This window comes from Chaetomium strumarium (genome assembly GCF_033439665.1).
Source record: "Chaetomium strumarium strain CBS 333.67 chromosome Unknown B0T15scaffold_1, whole genome shotgun sequence".
NCBI lineage: Eukaryota > Fungi > Ascomycota > Sordariomycetes > Sordariales > Chaetomiaceae > Chaetomium > Chaetomium strumarium.
In genome coordinates this window covers 5,085,661-5,108,332 of record NW_026944429.1, presented here as the reverse complement: position 1 = coordinate 5,108,332, position 22,672 = coordinate 5,085,661, and the positions used below count along the sequence as shown (strand labels likewise).

The window sequence follows — 22,672 nt, the reverse complement described above, 5'->3', positions numbered from 1 at the left end:
GTGGCGTCTTTTCAGGGGTAAACGGAATAATCGTTGTCGATAACATCCATGGATCCCAAGCAGGCAGTTGAGCAGCGTGTTTAGGGGCCCGCCACATTGACCCCCAGCACACGCGCCCATCTGTGTAGCCGATTTCATTTCTGGGGCGCACCTTCCCTTCCTTTTTATTAATCTCTCCAGCTGCCTAAGGTACCGGTAAGTTATTGAGTCAAACTTCTTATTTTCCTGTCTCATTAAGGTCACGGTAGTAGGTAGTCTGGGCAATCTTGTTCCAGAGTTGTCTTGCGTTTTGCCAAGATTTTATCCGCCAACAAAGAGCGCTGTCCCGCTGACGAACGAAGCTCACCTCACTTCGCGCCGCTGATTGCCAGTGACGCGCGACCCGAGTTCCATCCCGACAGCCGTCTTTCCCTTCTCTTCGCGCCATCTTCTTCCTCAAAAATTCTCGAGTGACATCCAAATCGAAATTAATTGTTCGTCTCAAACTGTTTGAGATGTCGTATCGAATTGGTAAGTCTGCTTCATTCCGTTCATCGCCATCGATTTCGCCTACTAGCATGAAAAGATCATGTTGAGCTCTCATCCCAGCAGCTCGAGCTTGCAAGTTGGCTAGCTGGAGCTTGAGCTTGCATCTCCACCCACACGAAACCCCTGAGCATCCGTCATTGCAACATGCAGCCCGTTCATCCTCATGAATCTCCTTTACGGCATCACTTTATAAGGGGAACAAGATAGCTAATCCGCACAGAAATCTCGCCCAACAACCGGGCTGGGTGCACCGACAAGTTGTGCAAAGATGCTAAAGCCAAGATCAAGAAAGGCGAGCTGCGTCTGGGCAGCTGGGTAATAATTCAAGAACACGGCAGTTGGAGGTGGAAGCACTGGTATGCGAGGGCCTTTCAATATGGTCCTAGGGTTTTACGATCGGAAGGAATCTAGATGCTGACCGTGGTGGATTTTATCAGGGGATGTGTATCCGGGGACCAGGTCGTGAATCTGCGGAAGAAGATCGAGGACCTTGACCACCCTGGCGAGTCACGGTACATTTGTGAGTATCAATTGGACTGTCTCAGTGCCTCCGAAACGGTCCCAAGCAAGGGGATGCCGAGACTGACGTGGCGGATAGGGGATCTCATTGATGGATGGGAGGAAATCGAGTAAGTGCTGGCTTGCGTCTAGATCGCTGTTTCCATTGTTGACCGTGAGTAGGAATGACCCGGAGCTGGTAGAGAAAGTGCAGAGGGTCATCAGACAGGGACATATTGATCCCGAAGATTTCAACGGGGTGAGGATCCCTGGTCCAATAATTCAGTTGACGTGAGGCAGCAGTAGCTGATGTGGACGATTAAGGACCCGGAATACAACAAACCTGGTCAGAAAGGCATCCGTCCGACTCAGAGGAAGAGGAAGGTAGAGGAGGTAGAGGATGACGGTGATGAGGTGCTGTCCCACGCATTTGGGGGCTTGGGAAGTAAATACTGACAGTCTCAAGGACGCCGAGGCGAAACCGAAGAAAGCCCCTAGCAAGCGAGGCCGCAAAAAGGCCGAAGCCGACGAGGAGGACGAGGAGCCGGAGCCTCTCACAAAGAAGGCCAAGCGCGGGGCCAAGAAGAAAGCCGAGCCTGAGCCTAAGCCTGATTTAGAGTCAGATGCCGAAGCTGAGCCCGAGCTCGAGCCCGAGCCCAAGAAGCCCAAGAAGACGGCTAAGGGCAAGCGCGGCGCCAAGGCTGCGGCTGCCGTCAAGGAAGAGCAGGAGGAGTCGGAGCCGGAGCCAGTGGCACCGAAGAAGAAAGCTGGGAGATCCAAGAAGGTGAAGAAAGAGCCTTCCCCTGAGCCGTCCCCTGAGCTCGGATCCGAGCCGGAGGAGCCGGAGGAAGAGGAGGAGAAGCCTGCGCCAAAGGCAAAGAGAGGCCGGAAGGCAAAAGCTGTTGAGAAGGACGAGGCTGCCCCGGTCCCGAAGAAGAGGGGTAGAAAGGTGTAAGTAAACTTAGAATGGCGTTTCAAACGGGGGATGGATGCTAATATCACCGCAGAGCTGCTTAAGCATGGCGAACCTCGAACCATGCAGTGCTACCTGAACGACTTGAAGCCCGGAACACTACTTCAGCCCCTTTGTATGGCAAGGGATGTAATACTCTCTTCGCAATTCCCTTTCATTAGCTTCCTTGGCCAACGAACGAGGGCACTTCCTGTATCGTGTGTAGCTTCACCAGTCAGAAAAATTGCTCCAAGATATTTGAGGACGGCGCAGATGCGGCAAGGTCGCAGCATCGTTGTATGATAATCCACCTTGAAAGCGGATCTGTCAAGGGGATATAGAAGGAAATCCCAATAGTGAAAGTATGTTTTGCTCGCTTTCTGTGTTTCGTGGACCTTCCTCCTGACCGGCCAGCCTGACAGGTGTGTTTAAAAGGCTATCCGTTTGTCCACACAAGCTGGCCTGCTGGTGGCCTTCCAACGGGCCTAGTACCTATCTACAGCCTGAGATTCACAATCTGGAAACCGATCTGGGAGGCATGGATGGTCAGAGATTCGCGGCACAGGTTGTGCTAGCCCGCCTTAGACAGTAGTAAGGGTCCATGGGCCGGTCCGGCGATCGTGCCGCAACTTACGCCGCAGCTACAACACCGCCAACTACCTCTATGTTTTACCCATGAGGCGCAGCTTGGAGGCTTGACTTGAACGATGAAGCACATGTGTGCATCTTTCTCTCAGTCCGTCTTCTGCCGCTGGCCTTCTCGGTACTCATGGACTCAATGTGACATACGGGCGGAACTTGGGAACTGGCCTTCCCATTGATTGCTACCTGATCGTTCTTCTAGAAGTTGAGGGAATGTGGCCGGCAGGGGTAGAAACATGCGGTTCGTGATCACTGATGGTTTCCGGCTGAGGTTGTCTCGTGCTACACTAGTAGTGTGGTATAGTCCCATAGTCGTGTCGTTTTACATACTAGTACTTATGTGAAGTATGTCGTAGTATGCATGGCTGTCTTGACCGCAAACAATGTGATTGGAAGGACTAGCCGAGACGGTTTCCGGCTCCATTTACCACCTGCATGCGCCATGACATCACCGTCTAGACATTTCGGTGGGCACTGGGAACCAAATCGCCCTCGCAAGCGCTTGCAATTACCGAGCCAAATCGCTTCTGGCAACTCTTTTTGCACCGCAAACTTATTAGTGCTGATGCCCAACTTCGCCGAGAGGAGCCGCATGAGCCTTATTATGGTGGAATTGAGGTGGCGATCAGCATCCAGAGGTCGGACCCAACGGGTTGTGGAAGGAACCTAGGGCTGAAGCCTGAAGAGTGGTTTGTGAGCCTGTGACCGGGGTGAGCAGAACCATCGGAGAGCTTATCCCCCAGGGCAGCTCATTTTCAGTCATCATCCATACCCGTGGACACCACCCAGAACCGAATTCCGAGGACTGATTGATTGGCCATCTCCCCTCTCTTTTGTCATCATTTCTCACGAGCGGTGGCTGGGGCGTTAGTAGGTGTGTGCCTGCGGCAACCGTCCAGTGACATGCCATCCAAGGATCCTCCTCCGGCCCACCGAGACAGGCCTCGTGTTGCGTTTCGGCGGCCTGTGACACATTGGTACCCGGTAAGGTACCAGTATTGCAGTTAAGCCTTGCTGTGAAGCCCAGTGGAATTCCACTTTCCCGCGTCGTGGAAGATTCCCGGTCTCTTGGTGAAGGAAACGGTGTCGCGGTGGGGCGGGCCGGTGCCATCTGCCTTGTAGGGCTACACTACATAGGGCATCCGAATGCAATGCATTACATGGAACCTCTTCCGCTGCGAACGACATCGTGCATGGATGTACGGATTATGTACATACAATACTGTGCTGTACATTACAGACAGGACAGGTAGGCGCGAATCTACCTAGGTAGGGTGTTGGGAGTGGCCTTGCCAAACGCCAAAGCGGCAGCTCCAGGGCTGTGTGGGATGACGATGTTGGTTTCGAGCCCAATTTAAAATCCCGAACAATTGGCCAGCTCCGCTAGCCCGCCCGGGCCTGAAACCTCACCAGGAATTCCCAGTCTCCAAACAGGTGCGGCAAGGGGAGCAGCCCAGAGAACCATCCAGTCCCTGCTTTTCTATCGTTGACCAGGCTGGCCAACAGCGCGCCTGTTCTGCGGGCCTGGTCCGTATCCGGTTTGCGGCATCTCAGTTTCGAAACATCTTTGGCCGGTTTTCTTAATACCGGCCGGGACCCTGCGACTTTCGTTCGATTCCACCATACCTAGCTCCCTGTGAGAATCCAGCAAGCGAGAAAAGCGTGCGTGAGTGAGACCGAGTGACGGAGCCAGAAGAGGCTGGTGTCTGCCAAGGTCTCTGGTCACATTGGTCCTGCCCCGCCTTGGCTGCCGCCCACGAGTCCCCTCCCAACTCCTGCCCTTGACCGACCTAAACGTCACAGCCCCGACCCGGCTGCACTACATTTCCCACCAGCAACCACACGTTTCTGATCTTCTCAATACTTACACGCACTCCACGTTTACTTGCCGACCAGCCAACAGGTCGCCTGGTGTCGCCGTTCTCGTCCGACCACCTTCTACCCCTCACTTGGGTCAACCGACCCCGCTTGATCGCCGGCCAGCTGCAGCTTACACCACAGAGAAGTGCTCGCAAACACCAAAGCAGCAACCATGTCCAGAAGCCGAGTCGAGTTCGGCGAGAGAGAGTATATCAGGGAGGCTCCGCGCCGTCCTCCCGCGGATTTCGATGAGGTTGACATCCGTGTGCGTGAGCGGGAAGACCGCCTGCCGCATTTCATGCGCGAGGAGAACAGACGGGCCGAGCCGGGTCAGTTGGTCCTCAGACAAAGGGAGGTCGAGACCATCGAGAGGCCGCGTCCGAGGTCACCCAGCCCGGTGCGGGTCCGGGAGCGCATAGTCCAGCGGGCCAGGAGTGTTAGTCCCCCGCCGAGGCGACTGGATGAGGAGGTGCGCTTCCGTAGGGTCGTGAGGGAGCAGAGCCGTGGGCCCACTGAGAGAATACGCTTTGTTCCTCAGCGCTCGCGCTCGCCCTCTCCAGAGGTCCAGGAGCGTATCCGGATCGTCGAGAGGGAGAAAGAGCGCGCTCCGAGCCCGGCTCCCCCTCCACGGCCCCCAACACCGAAGGTCATCAAGGGCCCGACAATTGAGAGAGAGGTGATTACGCACTACCGGGATATTGACCATGGTGAGTATTCTCTGCCTTATCCCTTCCGGCACTGCCTTCTGACACCCTGCAGGAATGGTGGTCGCTCGCCCTCCTTCGCCGCCCCCCGCGCGTCGCGCTGCTCGTGACACTGAGATTGACATCTACACGTCCCGCGGCCAAACAGAGGTCGACATCCACAGGCGGGCTCAATCCCAAACTCGCCGGAGGTCGCCTTCCCGAGAACGGCCGCTACGGCTGCCAGTCCAGGCCTACGACGACGAGGTGACCGTTCGGGCGGACCGTAGGCACTTGGAGGTCGATATCGAGCGCCGGCGGAGCGTCTCCAGGGGACCACAACGACGTGCGCAATCAGCAGCCCCGCCAAGTCTCGACTACGAGGACGAGGCGTTCGAGATCACGTCCAAGATTGACAAGCGGGGCAAGATGGGCGAGGCCTGGAACGGCATCACGAAAGACTGGGCTATCATTGACGTGCCGCCGGGAACGGAGCGAGTGCGCATGGATGGCGCCGGCGGCGCCTCAGCCGAGGTAACGTGGCAGAAATACAGCGGTGTGCGCCGCACCAAGTTCATCCCCGAACGCGAGGAGAACTCGGTAGTGTCGTCCTCCACGAGCGTCTCGGAGCTTCGTGCGCCGCCCGCAGACCGCAACGAGCGGCGGCTGAGCGTGCACGTCGTCGACAAGGATCGCGACGGCAGCAGAAACCGCGAGGTGGAGGTCGAGAAGGTGACAGATCGCCGGATTGCCATCCGCAACTCGACGCCTCCCCCGCGCCGTAGCGAGACGTGGACAGAAATCACCAAGGACCTGGTCTGCCGCGAAGCGATTCAGGAAATGGGCTACGAATATGAGGAGACCGAGTTCTTCTACTACATCGTCGAGTACCTAGCCTACGTAAGCCCTACCCTCCTCCTCCTCCCCCATCTGCCAACCTATCCCACACAACTAACCGCCCTGTGTGAATAATATAGGAGGACGTCCTCCGCCTAGTCCAACTCTCCGACCGCATCCGCGCCGCCCGCAAGGAACGCGCCCGCGAAATTGCCTACGAGCGCGAGTGGCGCGACGACTGGGAGCACCGTGGCCATCACCATCACCGCCGCTCCCGCTACTCGGTCGACTACGAGGACGAGCGCGTCGTCGAGCGCGAGATCGTCTATGATTCCCGCCATCCGGGCAAGGGGTATCGCCACTAGACTTGACCCTCATCTGCACGCTTACGAGTTCAGTGATGACCTGATGACCTAATGCGAAGCGAAGCGAAGCGAAGCCAAGCGAGTTAGTGTTACTCGTTCGATGACGTCTTTTAGACTGGCTGGCTTTTTGGATACCTGCGTCAGTTAGCTGATAGTGTGGGGTCGAAGCCAGGGTGGTTATTTGACGACGTGATGGATCTTTTGGCATATTTGTGGTTTTGCATCGTCTTTTGCTGTTTTTGGCTTTCCTGCTTCTGTTTCTTTTAATGAGTCATGGCTGGCATGATGGTTGTCGCTCCCTTTCAGCATGTTCATGTTCCTTAACGACCCTGATGACCTACACAAAAGAAAAGATGTTTTGTACTGTGATTGGATTGGCACTTGGTTATTGAGATTAGGTTATATTGTGTGATGGATGAATGGATGAATGATGTATGTTTCGCCTTCTCGTTCTCTTCTGGTTTTGGTTTTGCTGTCATGTTATGTCCTAGGTACTTAGTACTTAGGTACTTAGACTTCTGTACTGCGAAGCAACATATCCGAGGTCAACAGGGTGTAGCTTAGCTGAGCCAGGTTCTCAAATCGTGATCTATTTCTGATTAGAGCTCGAGTGCTGTCTGTGAGGCTGAGGGCTTTCATTGCTTCATGACCGCCTGCTGTGACGGCGTCAGATTGACTCCCCTTAGCCGCTGCTTAAATAGAGAACTGTCTACCGTAGGTTCTTTCCCATGCTCTTAGTTCCCGTTCCGCCTCCGCAGTGCAACGAGCAATCGTATTTAGCTTTTTGGGTCCCTAGCTACGTATGCTAGTTGCACCCAGTGCAATTATACGCAACCTTATTTCCTAGATATTACCACGATGCCCCCTTTATAAAACAGGCTTGCGATTGCACCAAAGACGCCAACCCTCGGGAGTTATACCTCGTCCCAATCCGGAGGGCCATTGGAAAGGACATGCTTGACAACCGAGCCAATGGCGCCTTCGGCCCCAGGCCACACCCACTCCCTGCGCACCTTCTTCCCCTCCTCCATGAAGACACCCGTGACCTTCAGTTCCAGAGTGCCGGTGCCCTGGTTGGGGCCGAAGTCGAAATACACGCCATACTCGCCCGTGTCATAATCGATGATGCCGTTGTTGTTCCAGTGTATCGTCCACTTTGGCAGCGGCGGGCTTGGATCAGCGCCGTCGGGCGTCGGAGGGGCAGGGGACTTCTCCGTCTGCTGCCGAACGAACCGGTAATACGACGCTGCCATGGCGCAGGGCACGGTGGCGTGGAGGTACGTGAAGAGCGCCTCGAGGCAGGTGTTCTCCTCGGGGGCCAGCGGGGTTAGCGCGACGAGTGGGTTCGGGGCGGTCGGCTGGCCCGATGGGACGAAGGAAACGGAGAAGGTTGCGCCCGAGAGGGACTGTAGAGTGGGCTTGAGAAGGATCTGTACACGGGCGATTGGCGTGATGGTCAGGTCGAACTGGACCGTTGGCGGCTTGAGAAAGACCTCGGCGAGGGATGTCGACGCCGGGACGCCGGGCATGGGTGTGAAGGGCGTCTCTCTCATGGTAACGGTGGGAGTGCCGACCCCGGCACCATGAAGGACGGTGTTGAATACGGCCAGGTGTCGCGCACACTTCTGGATGGTTCTGTCGTACTCATAGTAGGTCATCAACGGTGCGAGGATGGAGGCCGGAGGGGTAGATCTCTTGTTGGCGCTCGACTCAGACCGCTTCTGCTCGTTGGCTCTGTGTGCATTGCTAAGCAGGAGGCTGAAGGTTGTACACAGCCAATTCGCTAAGGCGTCTTGCGCGCCTGCATGCTCCCCGGATGATGTCGCTTCCTCCTCACCAAGAGTCACGAGCTGGAGGGATACGGTTTGTGTGTCGTTCAGGGGGTAGGTCACAGCCGAGCCCTCCAAGGAGACACCGCGGGTGCCCAGCATGCGAGCCTCCCTGTTGATCTCAAGCCACAGCTCGCGAGCAAAGATGTTATCTCGCGACTCCTTAACACGGTCCTGGAGCGGTGCATTTGGGGCCAGCGGCCGGGGCAACGACGACCTGCCAACGGTAACCCCGTTCTCAAGGATGCTGACTTGGAGACGCTTGGTTCCGCCGCCCATCTTCCCATGCTCGAGCCGGATGGAACCATCTGCTGCCCTCCTCATAGGCGCAATGCTCTGAGCCTTGAACTCGGGGGCGGCATTTGAAAAGCCGAACTTGACGCCCATAGTCTGCGGCTCATAGGGCATGCGGAACGTCTGCCAACCGGCCTCGCTCACGGCCAGCACTTCGGACCAGTATTTGGTCTCGAAGCCAATCTCCTGCTGCAGTCTTTTGGACGCGGCCAAAGCCGCGTCGGCGGCCTTGTTCAGGTCCATCAGACGCTTGCCAATTGCCACCAGCTTGTTGTCGGGCACTCTGCCGTGAGCAAGAGTCGTGGGAGCTTCGAGCATTGAGGCGCCGAGGGTCCCGATGCCGACCATGTCTCGCAGGCCGGGGCTGAAGGTGGCGACGGCCTGCGCCGGGTTCTCTTTGGACAGGAGGAGGGACACGAAATCGAGGGCGAACATGGATGTCTGGTGGGTTTGGTTGATGGCACGAAGCAGCTCGTCCCGGGCGGCTGCGACATCCTTCGCTTCCACAACATCGCTGCCGGCCTCGGACGGGGTATCGGTCATGTCGACATCGCGATCACCGTCGGCGCCGTTTTGGCGGGCGCCGACCTGGGCCTGCAGTTCGGCCGAGTTGAGAGCGCGAAATCCGCCAGGCTCGGTACTGATGCGCCGGATGAACTCCTCAATCGACCGCGGTCCCCGGCTCGGCGCAGGACGCGGCCGTAGGGAAAAGGGCCGGTCGTTCATGATGTGATTACGGACGACAGGCCGTCGAATGATGTCGCCGAAGCGCGGGCGCAAATCCCACGTCGACACCCTTGTCTAACCTTTGCTACCTTAATAAAGCTTCCGCAGGAACGGTTAGCGGTTACTAAATCGACCCGAGTCTGCCCCACTCACTCTGCGTCAGGTTACGGTGTATGTATAGTACTACGTAAATCGCAAGCACTGTTTACGTAGAAATCGAACCGGTGCATGTCAGTCCATAATAAGCCGACAACCACTGGACAGGAACAAAACATTGAATACATACCTAGATGGCCACTGCCTAAACAGTATACTAACCCTAGGTAGGGATTAACATAAAGCGATTCTATTGAAAGCCCGCTCAAGCAACCTGGATGTCACATACTCAGTGGGCCAGAGAGTGAGTGCATATTGAGCATATTGAATCGGGTGCCATGTGAAATCAGGATGGAAGTTGGTATTGAACTGGAGCTCCCCAAAGCTGCTGATCATTCATCATTGCTCCAAACTACCCCACTAATTGCGCGGTTACGTAAGGCACCTATGTCATGACGTCGCGCTTGTGCTGGACTTGGGGCTGTTTAAACCCCTCAGGATCCAGCGACACCTGAGCGTAACCCCACCAAGAGCAAGGCTCTCAGAAGGTCACAATTCCTGTGCAACGCCAACAAAAGACGCAAGGCCGGACTAATTGATGGACTTAAACAAGCCACGATTAAAAGCATACTCGGCCAAGTGGCCTATTTATCATAGAATGTGAATATCTGGCAGACAATGCTTTGAATGGAAGGAACTAATGCGTGTCTCGGTCTCTCCTTGCGGTGTCGGACTGCCCCTCGTTCCCGATAAGATAAGAGCTTCTGCCCAGAAAAGGCCCGATGGTGGTGTTGCTTTTCACTCACCTCGTGTGATTCTGGGTTACGTACCCCGAGTTTCATATAGCACCTTACCTAACCTCCAGCCCGCGACTGCTTCAAAGAGGGGTGGGCAGCAAGGCACTGCAGTCTCCATCGGACTCTCTTCCCGCTGACGTCCCAGATTTATATATCCCAGGCGAACCCGCCTGGCATGCCAGGACCTAGCAATAGCATAAACTTTCCACTTCGGCCCTTCTCCGCCCTCGCTCCTCCCTTCCGGGCTCTCGTTGCTCTAGTACTCCTCTCGATTCCGGTCAGCGTATTACTTCGCAATCGCCGAGCTCTCGCCGGTCTGCCGTCCACCACGTCACAAACACGGTCCGAGCAGCCCAAAATGGCGCCGAAGAAGAAGATCGCCATCATGACCTCGGGCGGGGACTCGCCCGGCATGAACGGCGTGGTGCGGGCCTGCGTCCGCATGGCCATCCACCTGGGTTGCGACCCTTACTGCATCTACGAAGGCTATGAAGGTCTTGTCCGCGGCGGTAATCTCATACGCAAGATGGAATGGCACGACGTGCGCGGCTGGCTGTCCGAGGGCGGCACACTGATCGGCACTGCCCGCTGCATGGCTTTCTACGAGCGCCCCGGCCGCTTAGCTGCAGCACGGAACCTGATTGCTGAAGGCATTGACGCGCTCATCATCTGCGGAGGAGACGGATCACTCACCGGAGCCGACAGGTTCCGCGCCGAATGGCCCTCTCTGCTCCAGGAGCTTGAGAACAACGGCGAATTCACAGCAGACCAACTCGAGCCATACAGGCACCTCAACATTGTCGGTCTCGTCGGGTCTATCGACAATGATCTTTCCGGTACGGACGCCACGATCGGCTGCTACTCGGCGCTCGCCAGAATCTGCCACGCTGTCGATCTCATTGAGGCCACTGCATCGTCTCATTCTCGCGCCTTCGTCATTGAGGTCATGGGTAGACACTGCGGCTGGTTGGCACTGATGGCTGGCGTTGCGACAGGCGCGGATTTCATATTCATTCCGGAGAAGCCTAGTGAGCACAACTGGAGGGAAGAAATGTGCGGTATTGTCGAACATGTTAGTGATGTCACTCCTAGGCCCCTCGTGGCTATTCTAGCAGAAGCTGACCCTTGATGGATAGCATCGGAAGCTGGGGAAGCGCAAGACAATCGTCATCATCGCCGAGGGTGCTCTCGACAGGCAGGGAAACAAAATCACTCCTAACATGGTGAAGGACCTTCTCGCCGACAAGAATGGCCTGGGTCTCGACACACGGATCACAACGCTGGGTCACGTCCAGCGTGGAGGGACGGCCGTCGCGTACGACCGGATGCTTGCGACGCTGCAGGGAGTCGAAGCTGTCAAGGCTGTGCTCGAAGCCACACCTGATACGCCCACAGCGGTTATCGCCATCAACGAGAACAAGATCGTCAGGAAACCGCTCATGGAGGCCGTGCAGGACACGAAGAAGGTGGCCAAGGCGATAGAGTGCCAAGACTTTGACCTGGCTATGTCTCTACGTGATACGGAATTTTCGGAGCAGTACAAGTCCTTCATGATGACGACGGCAGTGCAGGTGAACAAGGATGTCATGTTGCCGGAAAAGGAGGTAGGCACCCGCACCTGAACCAGGCCAGCCGCTTTGGGTGTTAACAGACTTTTTCAAGCGCATGAGAATCGGCTTCATCAACGTCGGTGCCCCCGCAGGCGGCATGAATGCAGCCGTCCGGGCGGGCGTGGCCTACTGCTTATCCCGGGGACACGAACCGGTGGCCATCTACAATGGCTTCGCCGGGCTCGCTCGTCATCACGGGGACAAGCCCCTGGGCGCGGTTCGGGACTTCAACTGGCTCGATGTCGACGGCTGGGCTAGCAAAGGCGGTTCAGAGATAGGAACTAACCGCGAGCTTCCCAGCGAGTCCGGCATGGAGGCCATCGCAAACCTGATCGAGCAATACAATTTTGACGCTCTGTTCGTCATTGGCGGGTTCGAGGCCTTCCACGCGGTCTCGCAGCTGCGGAAAGCAAGGGACCAGTACCCCTCCCTCTGCATTCCCATGACAGTTTTGCCTGCTACTATCTCCAACAACGTGCCCGGAACCGAGTACTCGCTCGGCTCCGACACGTGCCTCAACGAGCTGGTCGAGTATTGCGACAAAATCAAGCAGTCCGCCTCGGCCACCCGGCGGCGCGTCTTTGTCATTGAGACCCAGGGCGGCCGCTCCGGCTACGTCGCCACCCTCGGCGGTCTCGGAGTCGGCGCTGTTGCCGTGTACACACCAGAAGAGGGCGTCAGCCTGGAGATGCTCGCGGCCGACGTGCGCCATCTCAAGGAAGTCTTCACGCACGACAAGGGCCAGTCCCGTGCCGGCCGCCTCATCCTAATCAACGAAAAGTCCTCCAAGGTCTACAACGCGCGCCTCATCGCCGATATCCTGCGCGACGAGGCCCATGGCCGGTTCGAGAGCCGCGAGGGCATTCCGGGTCACATGCAGCAAGGCGGCGTGCCCTCGCCCATGGACCGGTGCCGCGCCGTCCGGCTTGCCATCCGCTGTATCCAGCACCTGGAGCAATTCGGCCGAAATGTGCACAACAGGGTGAAGAATGATCCTATGAGTGCTACGGTCATCGGAATCAAGGGCGCCAGCGTGGTGTTTACGCCGATCGCTAAGCTCGAGGAGGAGGAGACGGATTGGCCGAACAGGAGGCCCAAGGCGGCGTTCTGGTTGGAAATGAAGGAGATCGTCGATATCCTGGGCGGGAGGCCGCAGCACAGCGTTCCGGAGCCCGACTTGGTATGTTGCTTTCCGCATGCCTCCTCTGCTAACCCCATTGTTCCCCCTTGGATGTAAGGGATGCGTTACTGACCACCAGGATCCATGTTTAGACCGGTGTCAAGGCGAAGGACGTCAAGAGGGGGCTTGAGGGCCCTTGAAGTTCTGCACAGTAAGGGTGTCTCTTCGAGAGGGGCGAATTGACCTCGCTCAGAATTGTGCTACATTCCAGTCTTGTTGCGTTTCAGTGTAATTGCTAGATGGGATACGTGTCTTACGCATGGTGTAGAGTTTGGAAGGAGCCTCGGGAATGCCGATATGTTTGAATCGCGCCTTTTCCATGTCATTGGTTTCCACATCTGTTGTGCTTCGGGGGGTCCTCGAGCGAGACTTGCTGTCATTCACGGCACCGCTCAGATGTAGTGTTTACACGGCATGTGCTTGCAGCTGAGTAGAGGTTCTTTGGTACTATGAACAGGAGCAAGGCTCTGTCTCCCATGCCTTTTCTTATACGGAGTTTACTCCGTCACAAGCCATGCGCAGGCTCCCTGCTTCATGGGCCGGGTGGGGCAGCTCGAATGCATGTGCTCAGTAAGCACCATGCCACACAATGCTTGGCAGGGCCGAGGAAGCTTGTTGCCGTTGGACTGATGCTCACTGCCGCCCTTTTTTGTTGTGGTTCGCCAACGTCTTCGTATGCTAACGCAGAGCCATGGGTTCTCGAATGTTGAACCTATGGTTTGTTACCTATTATCCGTGACATATCCATGCAGTAAGCTGACGTGGGCCAAAATCGGAAACTCGAAGTCATCAGATGACAATATAGCGAGTTTGGGCCGAGGGTGTTATTAGCGGTGAATGCAAGGTTCCAAAAGTCCGGCCTTTTCTTGTTTACCTTTTACATACTCCGTACCCGAGCTTAGGAAACTCGTGTATCGTCCAATGGATAGCCCCAGGTAGGCACCGAATCTCTGTTTAGAAAACTCTCCGTCCGCTCGCGCTACGCATGTACAGTTCAACCCTTGAATGATTGTTAGCGCGGAACAAGCGACAGGGGCTAAAATGCTATGGTTGACCCCTGGTCGCTCAAGTCAGACGCTAACAATCATTCAGGGTTGAACTGTAGGTAGGTTGGTATCAAGCCCACAGTGGGGCACTGGGTAACGGTCTTGGGGTTAAGCAGGCAGAGCTATGGAAGCGCTATGAACTAGCGTAAGGCTGCATCAGCATGCTACTCCGGAGAATTCTGCGGCTCTCAGAAACACATGTTACAGTTCAGACTTTTTAGCTTGTTGTGGGAAGTGGAAAAATAAATGAGGAACTACTAGTACTATAGTGTATGTGCCGCAGAACGTGCCGTGATCGGGGGATTGTGAATTGATTGGGTTCCTTAGTATTAGGTAAGATACCTTCCTTACCGTAATACTGTTTATGGCTCCGTAAGGTAGCTGGAGGACATGGCTGAACATGCCCTGGATGTTTCACGACTTGAGAAATGCGCAATGCAGCCCAATAATCAAATCAAAGACTGGGCAAAGTTGGAGCAGACTGTCCGACAGAAGACCGTTGTCACCAGCCGAAATGAGAAGGCGCGCTGAAACATGACACCCGTTCAGGGCTAGGCAAGGGGATTTGCGGTCGGCGGTCAGCGCCGGCATTCAGCGCCATCGGCGCCATGCAGCATGGTGACATCGCCGAAGGAATGGGTCTGGGGAGCTCGCTTTGCCCGATCTCGCGGGCTCCTTCCCGCGCCGCCTTCCCGCCGCCTGGCCTTTTTTTTTCTACCTCTTCCCCGCAGAGCTGCGGGTTTGTTGTTGGTTGTTGGTTTCATCCGTTCCCTTCCCCACGGGACGCTGCGATCGCGACGGCGTTGGCGGTCAAGAGGTTTAAGCCTCGACTCGGCAGCCGTGCGCGACTGCGACTGCGGGTTCCTTTGAGTCGAGTGCCAATGCCAAAGCGAATGGCGCGCCTCCTACCGGGACTGCTCCTCCTAGGGGCCGTCGTCTCCCCGGCGTGCGCGGCCATCACGGCATGGTTGACGGAGGTCGGGCCTCAGATCATTCTGCAGAACAAGACGACCAGCCAGATCCGCTACAGTGCCTGCAACAGCAATGACCAGGCCCAGTACTCGTACTCGGACACCAGGTTCTTCTCGCTCTCCCACAGCCCCAAGAACGGCACGCCGCTGGCCGGGGCAGGATGGTGGAATCAGTTGAACACAACGTATGTGAGATGGCGCCTTGCTCCGGGCAGCAGCTAGCCCCCATGGCTGACATGCCCACCCAGGGCGTCTTTGTTCTACATTGACCACAACAACAATATTGTCAATGCCTTCTACTACTGCGACATGCTCACCGGTCTGTTTCAGCAGACGGGCGAATGGGTTATTAGCGACGGCGTGCCTTCCATCCACACCAACTCCGGCCTGGCTCTTGTTCTCCTGGGAGACGAGGCCGGCTACCGTCTCTACTTCCACGACGACGACGGGGCGATCAATGAGCTTGGCTACACCCCAAACGACAACGCCTGGAAGTATCACGGCGCCATCTCCCAGGATATCAACTCCCTGCCAGCAGTAGCCGCCGCCTTCAGTGGCACCAACAACATCACCGTTGTCTCGCCGCGTGATGCACAAAACATTGCCGCCACGAGGCTGAACAGGGATGATACATGGTACAGGAGTATGACTATGCCGTGGCCTGTATCTGGCAAGCATTTTGCACTAACACCTCCGCAGCAACCCTGCCGCACCCGCTACAGGGCAATCTGAGTCTCGCCACCGACGACACGAACCGGACCGACATCGCGATCAACGAGACGGCAGCCGCCAACTTCAGCTTGCCCGCGTGGGACGGCATGACGAAGGGCATTGGCACCAGCGTTGACAGCGACAGCCGCTACGTGTGGTACATTGGCAACGATGGGTTTCTCTACTCGGTGGCCAACCAGAACGGCACCTGGGGCCCGCGAGCCAACCAATCCAGCGCCTTCTGGCCCAAGGCCGACGAGCCGAACGGCGAGCTCGCCGTTGCCTATGACTTCAACACCAGCCGGGTGAACATCTACTACATTGTGAAGGGCCAGCTCAGCGAGATCAAGTACCAGGACAAGGTCTGGAAGGCCTGGGCCACGCTCCCAGAACCGACCACTCCGGCGACACCGTCCCCGACGCCGACCGTGACGAGTTTGCCAAACTCCGACTCGGCCGGCGGCGGTCTTGCTACCGGTGCCAAGGCCGGCATCGGTGTCGGCGTCTCGCTAGGTGCCATCGCCCTGGGCGCCATCATCGCCGTTGTCGTTCTTGCGCGGAGGAAGAAGCAACAGGGCTTCGAGCAGCAGCCGTCTTACCCAGAGGAAGGGTCGACGACCCTCGGGCCCGACACGCCGTCACAATCATACGGATCCCCGGCCGTTGCGCGTGCCTCTGCTGGGCAGTACGACTGGGATGGCAACACCTCTCCCCCACACACAACGCCTCACCCTGAGGTGCAGCAGATACACCAGCTCGACGGCGGAAACGCGCCCACCGAGATGGATACGCCAAAGCCCATGTACGAGCTGCCTATCCAGCCCTATGTTCACGAGCTCCCGGCCGATCCGCCACAGCCGCGGCAATGAGGTCGGGAATCTACAGTCTAGGGAAGACGCTATTAGTAAAGTGGGAAGAGGGGAGGGCCGTACCCAGGCGGGAGGCCGCAGTTCAATCAATGCAGGAATGTCACGGATTAATGTCGGGGAAAATACGCCAGACTACTCGGACTGGGGAGTAAGCATTACTTTTTCAAAGCCTCAGCTGTTTCTGGAAGATCATTCTCATAACTCATTGGATCCATCGCCTCCACTCCGTTCTCATCTCGTTTTAGATACCAAACCCTGTTTTTTCGTTTTGTTTTTTTCTACACATATAGCAATCTTGGAAATACCAGCTTTATGACATTTTGCCCGGCATCATGACTGAAGAAGCATCACATCCGACTGAAATGAGTTTATAGTAACAGGTTGAACGGAAAAGGCAAAGCGCTCTTATCCATCAGGGCAGGAATTAAGAATCCAGATCGGCTGGCTAGGACACATCTTTCTGGTCTTACACCTGTGACACTGTTTCTTTTAGCCCTTGTTGTTGATAGAACGCCGGGAATCAGTACCCGACCGCTGTTCATGGTGGCACAGGGACCCTGGCCGCTGGTATGCGCTGCCATTGAAGACAGATAGGTTAGCAGGCAATAGGGTTATTATGTAAGAACAGGTTGAACCGAGGGCGGATGTTAGGGGCTCTCCCCCCTCTTCTTCCCCTCCAGCTTAGAGCCGACGAGGAGAACGACATTAAGTATGTACGCTGTACACGAATACAGAGCAGCATACTGTACTGTATTTTTTACACCAGTCACGACGTGTCCACCCCAGCAGCAGCAACGCCGTGAGATATAAGGGAGCCGCAACTTGTCTAATCCCTCGTTGAGAAAGCCATGTCATCACATCATACGACGGTTGTGTCTGTCCGTCTAATCGACCGAGCAACGTATACAAGTAGTATATCCGACCAACTCCGTTATCTCACTCCGTTCCTTTCCCCACCAAGACAAAGTAACCGAGCACTTTAAGTAACCGTGAGGCTTCCTCTCTGATGAGTAGCAATGGGGAAGGAGATGGGTAGCAGATCGCGGCACCCAGGGCCCAGTATGTGGGACAAGAAAGAAACGTCAGCCACTTGAACCCCAATAAACACATGGCCGGGCCGGGGCCAAAGCCAGAGCTAGATCGACAGGGGAAAGGCACACTCTATTGAGCCACTGTAAACTCAGCACAATCCACATGAGCTACAAAAATAAGCAAGAAAAAACAACAGGGCCGTACAGCTTCGAGACACCATCAACGGCGAACTGGAACTACTGACGCGTCTCCAGGCACGTTGACACCAAACAGATAAGCCAACTCGCGCTCGCTCAAACGGCCGACATTCTTGCTCTGGCCCTCGTCAAGAGCGGCCTCGACCAGCGTCCTCTTCTTCTCCTGCAGGGCGAGGATGCGGTCTTCCACGGTTTCCTTGACCAGGATGCGGTGCACCTGCACCTCTCGCTGCTGGCCGATACGGTGCGCGCGGTCGACGGCCTGCATCTCGATGTACGGGTTCCAGAAGGGGTCGCAGATGATAATACGCGATGCCGCCGTGAGGTTGAGGCCGGCGTTGCCGGCACGCAGCGAGACGAGCATGACTTTCGTGCGCGGGTTCTCGGTGAAGTCCTGGACGGCCTCGTCGCGCTGGTTGCGCGACATGCTGCTGCCCGTGTAGCGGCAGTAGCGGAGGTTGAGCTTATACTTGATCTGGCACTCGATCAGGTCAAGGAGGGCGGTCCACTGCGAGAAGATGATCGTCTTCTCGTCCGTTTCTTGAATCTGCCGGAGCAGTTCGATGACCTGGGTCACTTTGGCCGAGTCTTCCCAGTTGTCTCGGAGGTAGTGCATGTACCGACGGCGGGCTTCCTTGTTCTTGCCGGCCTCGATGCGGAGTTTTTTCAACATGCGAGGGTCGACTTCTTCGGGCTCGGATTTGGCCTTCCCCTTTCCCTCCTTCTTGCGGCTCTTCTTAGCCTTCTTCATAAACTTTTTCTCCTTTTTCGCCTTCTTTTCCTCCTTCTTTTCCACCTTTACCCCCGCAGTAGCAGCGGCTAGTCCAGCATTGAGTATGGCATCATCATCATCATCATCATCATCATCATCATCGTCATCATCATCGTCATCGCCGGGATCCTCATCTTTGATTCCTCGGCCAATCTCGTCATCCGGAACAACAAAGTCTGCTAGGCTTCCGAGAGACTCCGTATCAGACTCGGTGTCATCGTCGGATGAGGCGTCATCAGAATCCGTCGTCTCTTCCTCGTCCTCGGTAGCAGCTTCGTCGGGCGGAAGAGCTTCGGGCATGTGCACTTTCCGGAACGCGGTGAGGTTGATGACTTTGGTGGGCAGAACCTGGCCACGGCACACCGGACATTTGGCAGTAGCATTTTCATTACCCGACCTGATGTTGTTCTGCGCCGAGGTCTCCGTGAGCGAAGTGAAACACTCTTGGCACGTATCATGGCCGCACGGGATGATAAGGATGGGGTCGTCGACGCCGTCGTAGCAGATAGGGCACTCGAACGCCTCGATAGCTTTAATACGTTCAACCACCGTGGCTTCCAACTCCTTCGCAAGATCCACCATTTGGGTATCTGAGGTAGCTGTGGTGACAGATTCAAATTCCATGAGATGAGGGTGACAGCAAGCCTGACGGAGGCGCAACAACAGCACAAGGATGTTGCTGTAGTTCTTGCCAACGGTTCCTGCACGAAGATACTTGTTAAACAGCACCTGAGATCTCGACTCGAGATCTCGGTAGAACTGCTGCTCGTCGTCGGAGAAGGTGACGTGTTCCTCATTCTCCGTCTTCGGGGGCAGTTGCAATATGGGCTTGCCGTCAATCTTCGAGTTCTTCATACGCCTCAACATAATGGCCTTTAGGACAGCGTGAAGTTTCCGCATGGCGTTGTCCCGGGAATAGTCCGACACATTGCTCCTCGGAGCTAGGCTCCTGAAGTCCTGCACACTGGTTAGGGCTAACTCGGGATATCGTGAAATCTGGACCGCATCGGCCTCGTACCTTCTGGAACATCTTGAAATCGCAATATGGTCTGATCTTGAGAAAGCGGATCAACGGGTACAGCTCTGACACATTGTTCATCATGGGGGTGCCGGTAAGGCACCATCGGTAGGTAGCAATGAGGTGGTGTGCCGCTTGAGAGCCCTGGGTCTCCTTGTTCTTGATGCACTGCGCCTCGTCGAGAATGATGCGGTAGAACCTGCTTCCACGGTGGAGCAGAGGACACTTTCTCGCAAGTTCCATATCAGCTTCCTCCCGGTACTGGGCCGATTCCTTTCGTTGGTCGACATGCTGGTTGTATCGCTTCCACTCCGAAGCTAGCGACCCATACGTCGTGAGCACGACGTCGTACTTCTTGAGCTCCGAGTAAGCCGTTCTCTTTTGGTGGAGAAGATAAACGCTCATCTTGTGGGTTCCCTTCAGCTTCTTCTTCACCTCCTGCTCCCATTGTTTTATGAGTGCAACCGGGCCTATGATCAAGTTTGTCTGTAAGATGTTAGAAAAACCCATATTTAAGATACTCGTCCTTGCTTGCTGGAAAGACCACAACGTACCTTGACATTACGATCAGGAGAAGGCCGTGAAACTATCAATGCAAGAGTTGAAATGGTCTTGCCGAGCCCCATGTCATCCGCCAGTATGCCGCCCTTATTCGTTCCCATTTCCATATCTGTCATCCACTTCAGTGCGAGCTGTTGATGAGGAAAGAGGGAGTATTTCATGGCCTCCGGTGTCTCGCCGCGTTCCTCCTCCGGAATTTCCATGTCTGGACGGATATTCGAAAGAAGCTGCTGAATATCTTCTTCGGTCTTACGCGGATCGTTGACATAGTCGTCGAGGAAGTCCATGAGGCGTGAGCTGAGGTGGTTTCCGTCCGCATCGACCATGGCATTGAAGTCATAGCCGTTGACACGATTGATAGTCGCGGCAAGACTCGAAGGCTCTGTCGATGGCCCTAGTCGAGGATAGTAGCTGCCATTGGTCATGAACCCAGGCCTGTCGGCTGCCGAGGCCGACGAGAAGTCATTCAAGTAAGGCCTGGCGTTTTGTCCAGTTGTCTGCAACATGTGGCCGATAGGACCGACTGACGGCCAAGCGGCCGGCGTCTCCTGCCGTGCCATAGACGATTGCCGTGCCAACTCAATGGCAGGAACGTTCGTACCAAATCCGCGCGGTGTTGGAAGGGTTACGGCTCGCGAAAGAGGCGGCAGAGTGGGCGCTGAGTGCGCTGCATCGTACGAAATAGGAGTAAGCGATGATATTGGAGGCAGCGAGGGTCGAGACGGCTGAGATGCAGTGCCCAAGGACGGAGGAAACCTCTCATTGCTTTCGTCATCGGAGTCCACGTAGGCCCCGGGCATCCGGTACCGGTTTTCCCTCGGCTCAGACTTGACAGTAGAATGGCCCGATGGATGCCCCCTGCTGGCCTGGCCTGCGAAGGAAGAGCGGGGTTCCAGTTTGACGTGGTCCGTACGAGCTGCGTTCCACGAGGGAGCGGACGTGGGGGAGGGTCTCCCAAGGATCCGGTCGAAAGCATTATTTTGCCCCGGTTGCCACGATCGCGCAAAACTGGATTCGCTGCGGGACGGCGAGTCGCGTCTGGCGAGTTGTCTCGCTATGGCAGCATCTCTGTCAGCTTCTGCTTTTCTCCGCCGCAAACGTTCCTCTGCTTCTCTCTGTCGCCTGATACTTGAGAGGAACTCGGCATCGTCGTCCCTATCAGGCTGGCATTAGCTGCACTGCACTGCCTAGAAGCTGGGTTGACCTGGGCTGCTGGGTCTACACCGCCGTGTCTGACAGGCACGGGTCAATCGACTCACCCGGTGAGGTCAATAACCGGCACAATGTCCTGATACTCGTCATCCCCAAACTCGTCGAAGCTGGACCCGGAATCCCCTTGGGCTGGACTCGGCGTGGTTCGTCTTGATTTGGCGATCCCCCGGGTTGATGCGTCAACATCGAGATGTGAGCTCCCGATGGAACGCTTCCGCGACGACATGCCTGGGTTTGACCTGAATTCTTCCCCTGAGCTCGAGCCCGTCGAGTGTGTTTTCGTAGGTGGAGTCGACGCCGAGCTATCTCCAGCCCCGCCGTGGCCTGAATGCGAACCTATGCTGCGAGCCTCGGCGAGCTTGCGCTTGAGATGCGCAATCTCAGCTTTGACGTCTGCGACCTGCTCCTCGGTTGACGCAGAGTCGGAAGACTCGAGGAGAGAAACCAGCACGGCTTGTTGAAAGCTTAGCTCCTCGGAAAGCTGTTCGATCAGAGCGGAAGGGTTGTCTGAGGAGGATTGGTCGGCCGGGGCTGAAGAATCGTTGGCCCGAGACGCCATCTGCGTACCGCTGCGTACGAGGCTGTATGATAATATGCGGGACCGACTCTAACAAGGGTGAACGGAAGGCTGCAGCAGGCAGCGCCCAACAACACGCCGTTGAACCGTCGATTTCTCGTATGGGAGGACACTGCAGCTCAGATGCGCATGGCCAGTTTTTTGTCGCCTGGCAAGGGAACACTCAGCGCCAGAGTAGTACTAGTAGGACTAGGATAACCAGGACAACGCCAGTCTTTCCATCCAAGGTCGAAGTTGCGAGAGTACGGGCTGCCAGAGCCGACAAAAAACACCGAGGTGGGTATCGTTTGGTCTTGGGTAGGAGACTAGGGCGGCAGCTCCCTAATAAAACGGATTGTGCCCGGTTTTGCTTTGTGTCACAAGACGGAGCCTACCCTTACTGTTGCCGCGATTGCCTTAAAATAAGTGGTGAGTAAGGGAAGGAGGGAGATGCGCGTGCGCGGACGGACGAAGTGCAGGAGCCACACCCCACCAGAAGAACACACCAGGAATTACGCCACCACGATAAATCTTCCACAGTTGACAGCGTTAATAACCCATGGTTCCTCGTCTGCGTAAAGGGTCAGTAAAACGACCCAAACCCTCTCCAGCGCGCTCCAGCGTTGCCTTGTACGCACCCGGATCTCTGGGTCGGAGCCCTCTCCAACTGGGTCTGCATACCATTGAAATGGGGCAAATGCGCGCAACACGTCTTGGTGCGCGCAAGCGCGAATCCCATTTGCGCGTCCGGCAAGCACCCCTGAGACCAAGCCTGAGCAGACCCACGTCTGCCGCACTTGAGACCCACTGGGCTTTGGTGGGCGAAGATC

At 56.2% G+C, this 22,672-nt stretch overlaps 6 protein-coding genes across 6 annotated transcripts; 4 read left to right on the top strand and 2 right to left on the bottom strand.

Annotated features, from left to right (window-relative positions):
• Positions 1-95: 95 nt before the first annotated feature.
• Positions 96-2,428, top strand: B0T15DRAFT_55774 (uncharacterized protein). The gene is made up of 10 exons (XM_062870456.1): positions 96-195; positions 342-510; positions 749-884; positions 966-1,048; positions 1,127-1,157; positions 1,210-1,285; positions 1,351-1,440; positions 1,493-1,977; positions 2,034-2,340; positions 2,401-2,428. The coding sequence occupies exons 2-9, from the start codon at positions 495-497 to the stop codon at positions 2,041-2,043; spliced, it is 927 nt and encodes a 308-aa protein (XP_062726696.1). The 5' UTR covers positions 96-195; positions 342-494; the 3' UTR covers positions 2,044-2,340; positions 2,401-2,428.
• A 2,224-nt stretch (positions 2,429-4,652) lies between these two features.
• B0T15DRAFT_387789 (uncharacterized protein) lies at positions 4,653-6,365 on the top strand (the record flags this gene model as incomplete). Its single annotated transcript, XM_062864406.1, has 3 exons — positions 4,653-5,187; positions 5,240-6,063; positions 6,141-6,365. The coding sequence occupies 3 exons, from the start codon at positions 4,653-4,655 to the stop codon at positions 6,363-6,365; spliced, it is 1,584 nt and encodes a 527-aa protein (XP_062726695.1).
• A 696-nt stretch (positions 6,366-7,061) lies between these two features.
• Positions 7,062-9,648, bottom strand: B0T15DRAFT_55758 (subunit 17 of mediator complex-domain-containing protein). Its single transcript, XM_062870449.1, has 4 exons — positions 9,600-9,648; positions 9,501-9,533; positions 9,368-9,415; positions 7,062-9,313 (listed from the first exon to the last, which is right to left on the bottom strand). The coding sequence occupies exon 4, from the start codon at positions 9,212-9,214 to the stop codon at positions 7,280-7,282; it is 1,935 nt and encodes a 644-aa protein (XP_062726694.1). The 5' UTR covers positions 9,215-9,313; positions 9,368-9,415; positions 9,501-9,533; positions 9,600-9,648; the 3' UTR covers positions 7,062-7,279.
• An 817-nt stretch (positions 9,649-10,465) lies between these two features.
• B0T15DRAFT_482086 (phosphofructokinase-domain-containing protein) lies at positions 10,466-13,037 on the top strand (the record flags this gene model as incomplete). The annotated part of the gene is made up of 4 exons (XM_062866075.1): positions 10,466-11,179; positions 11,244-11,711; positions 11,770-12,897; positions 12,990-13,037. The coding sequence occupies 4 exons, from the start codon at positions 10,466-10,468 to the stop codon at positions 13,035-13,037; spliced, it is 2,358 nt and encodes a 785-aa protein (XP_062726693.1).
• Positions 13,038-14,836: 1,799 nt separating this feature from the next.
• Positions 14,837-16,494, top strand: B0T15DRAFT_385993 (uncharacterized protein; the record flags this gene model as incomplete). Its single annotated transcript, XM_062864306.1, has 3 exons — positions 14,837-15,099; positions 15,163-15,557; positions 15,614-16,494. The coding sequence occupies 3 exons, from the start codon at positions 14,837-14,839 to the stop codon at positions 16,492-16,494; spliced, it is 1,539 nt and encodes a 512-aa protein (XP_062726692.1).
• Positions 16,495-17,410: 916 nt separating this feature from the next.
• On the bottom strand, positions 17,411-22,042 carry B0T15DRAFT_55491 (SNF2 family N-terminal domain-containing protein). The gene is made up of 4 exons (XM_062870368.1): positions 21,334-22,042; positions 20,068-21,229; positions 19,514-19,999; positions 17,411-19,452 (listed from the first exon to the last, which is right to left on the bottom strand). Exons 1-4 carry the CDS (start codon positions 21,843-21,845, stop codon positions 17,746-17,748), a joined length of 3,867 nt encoding a protein of 1,288 aa, XP_062726691.1. The 5' UTR covers positions 21,846-22,042; the 3' UTR covers positions 17,411-17,745.
• Positions 22,043-22,672: the final 630 nt, after the last annotated feature.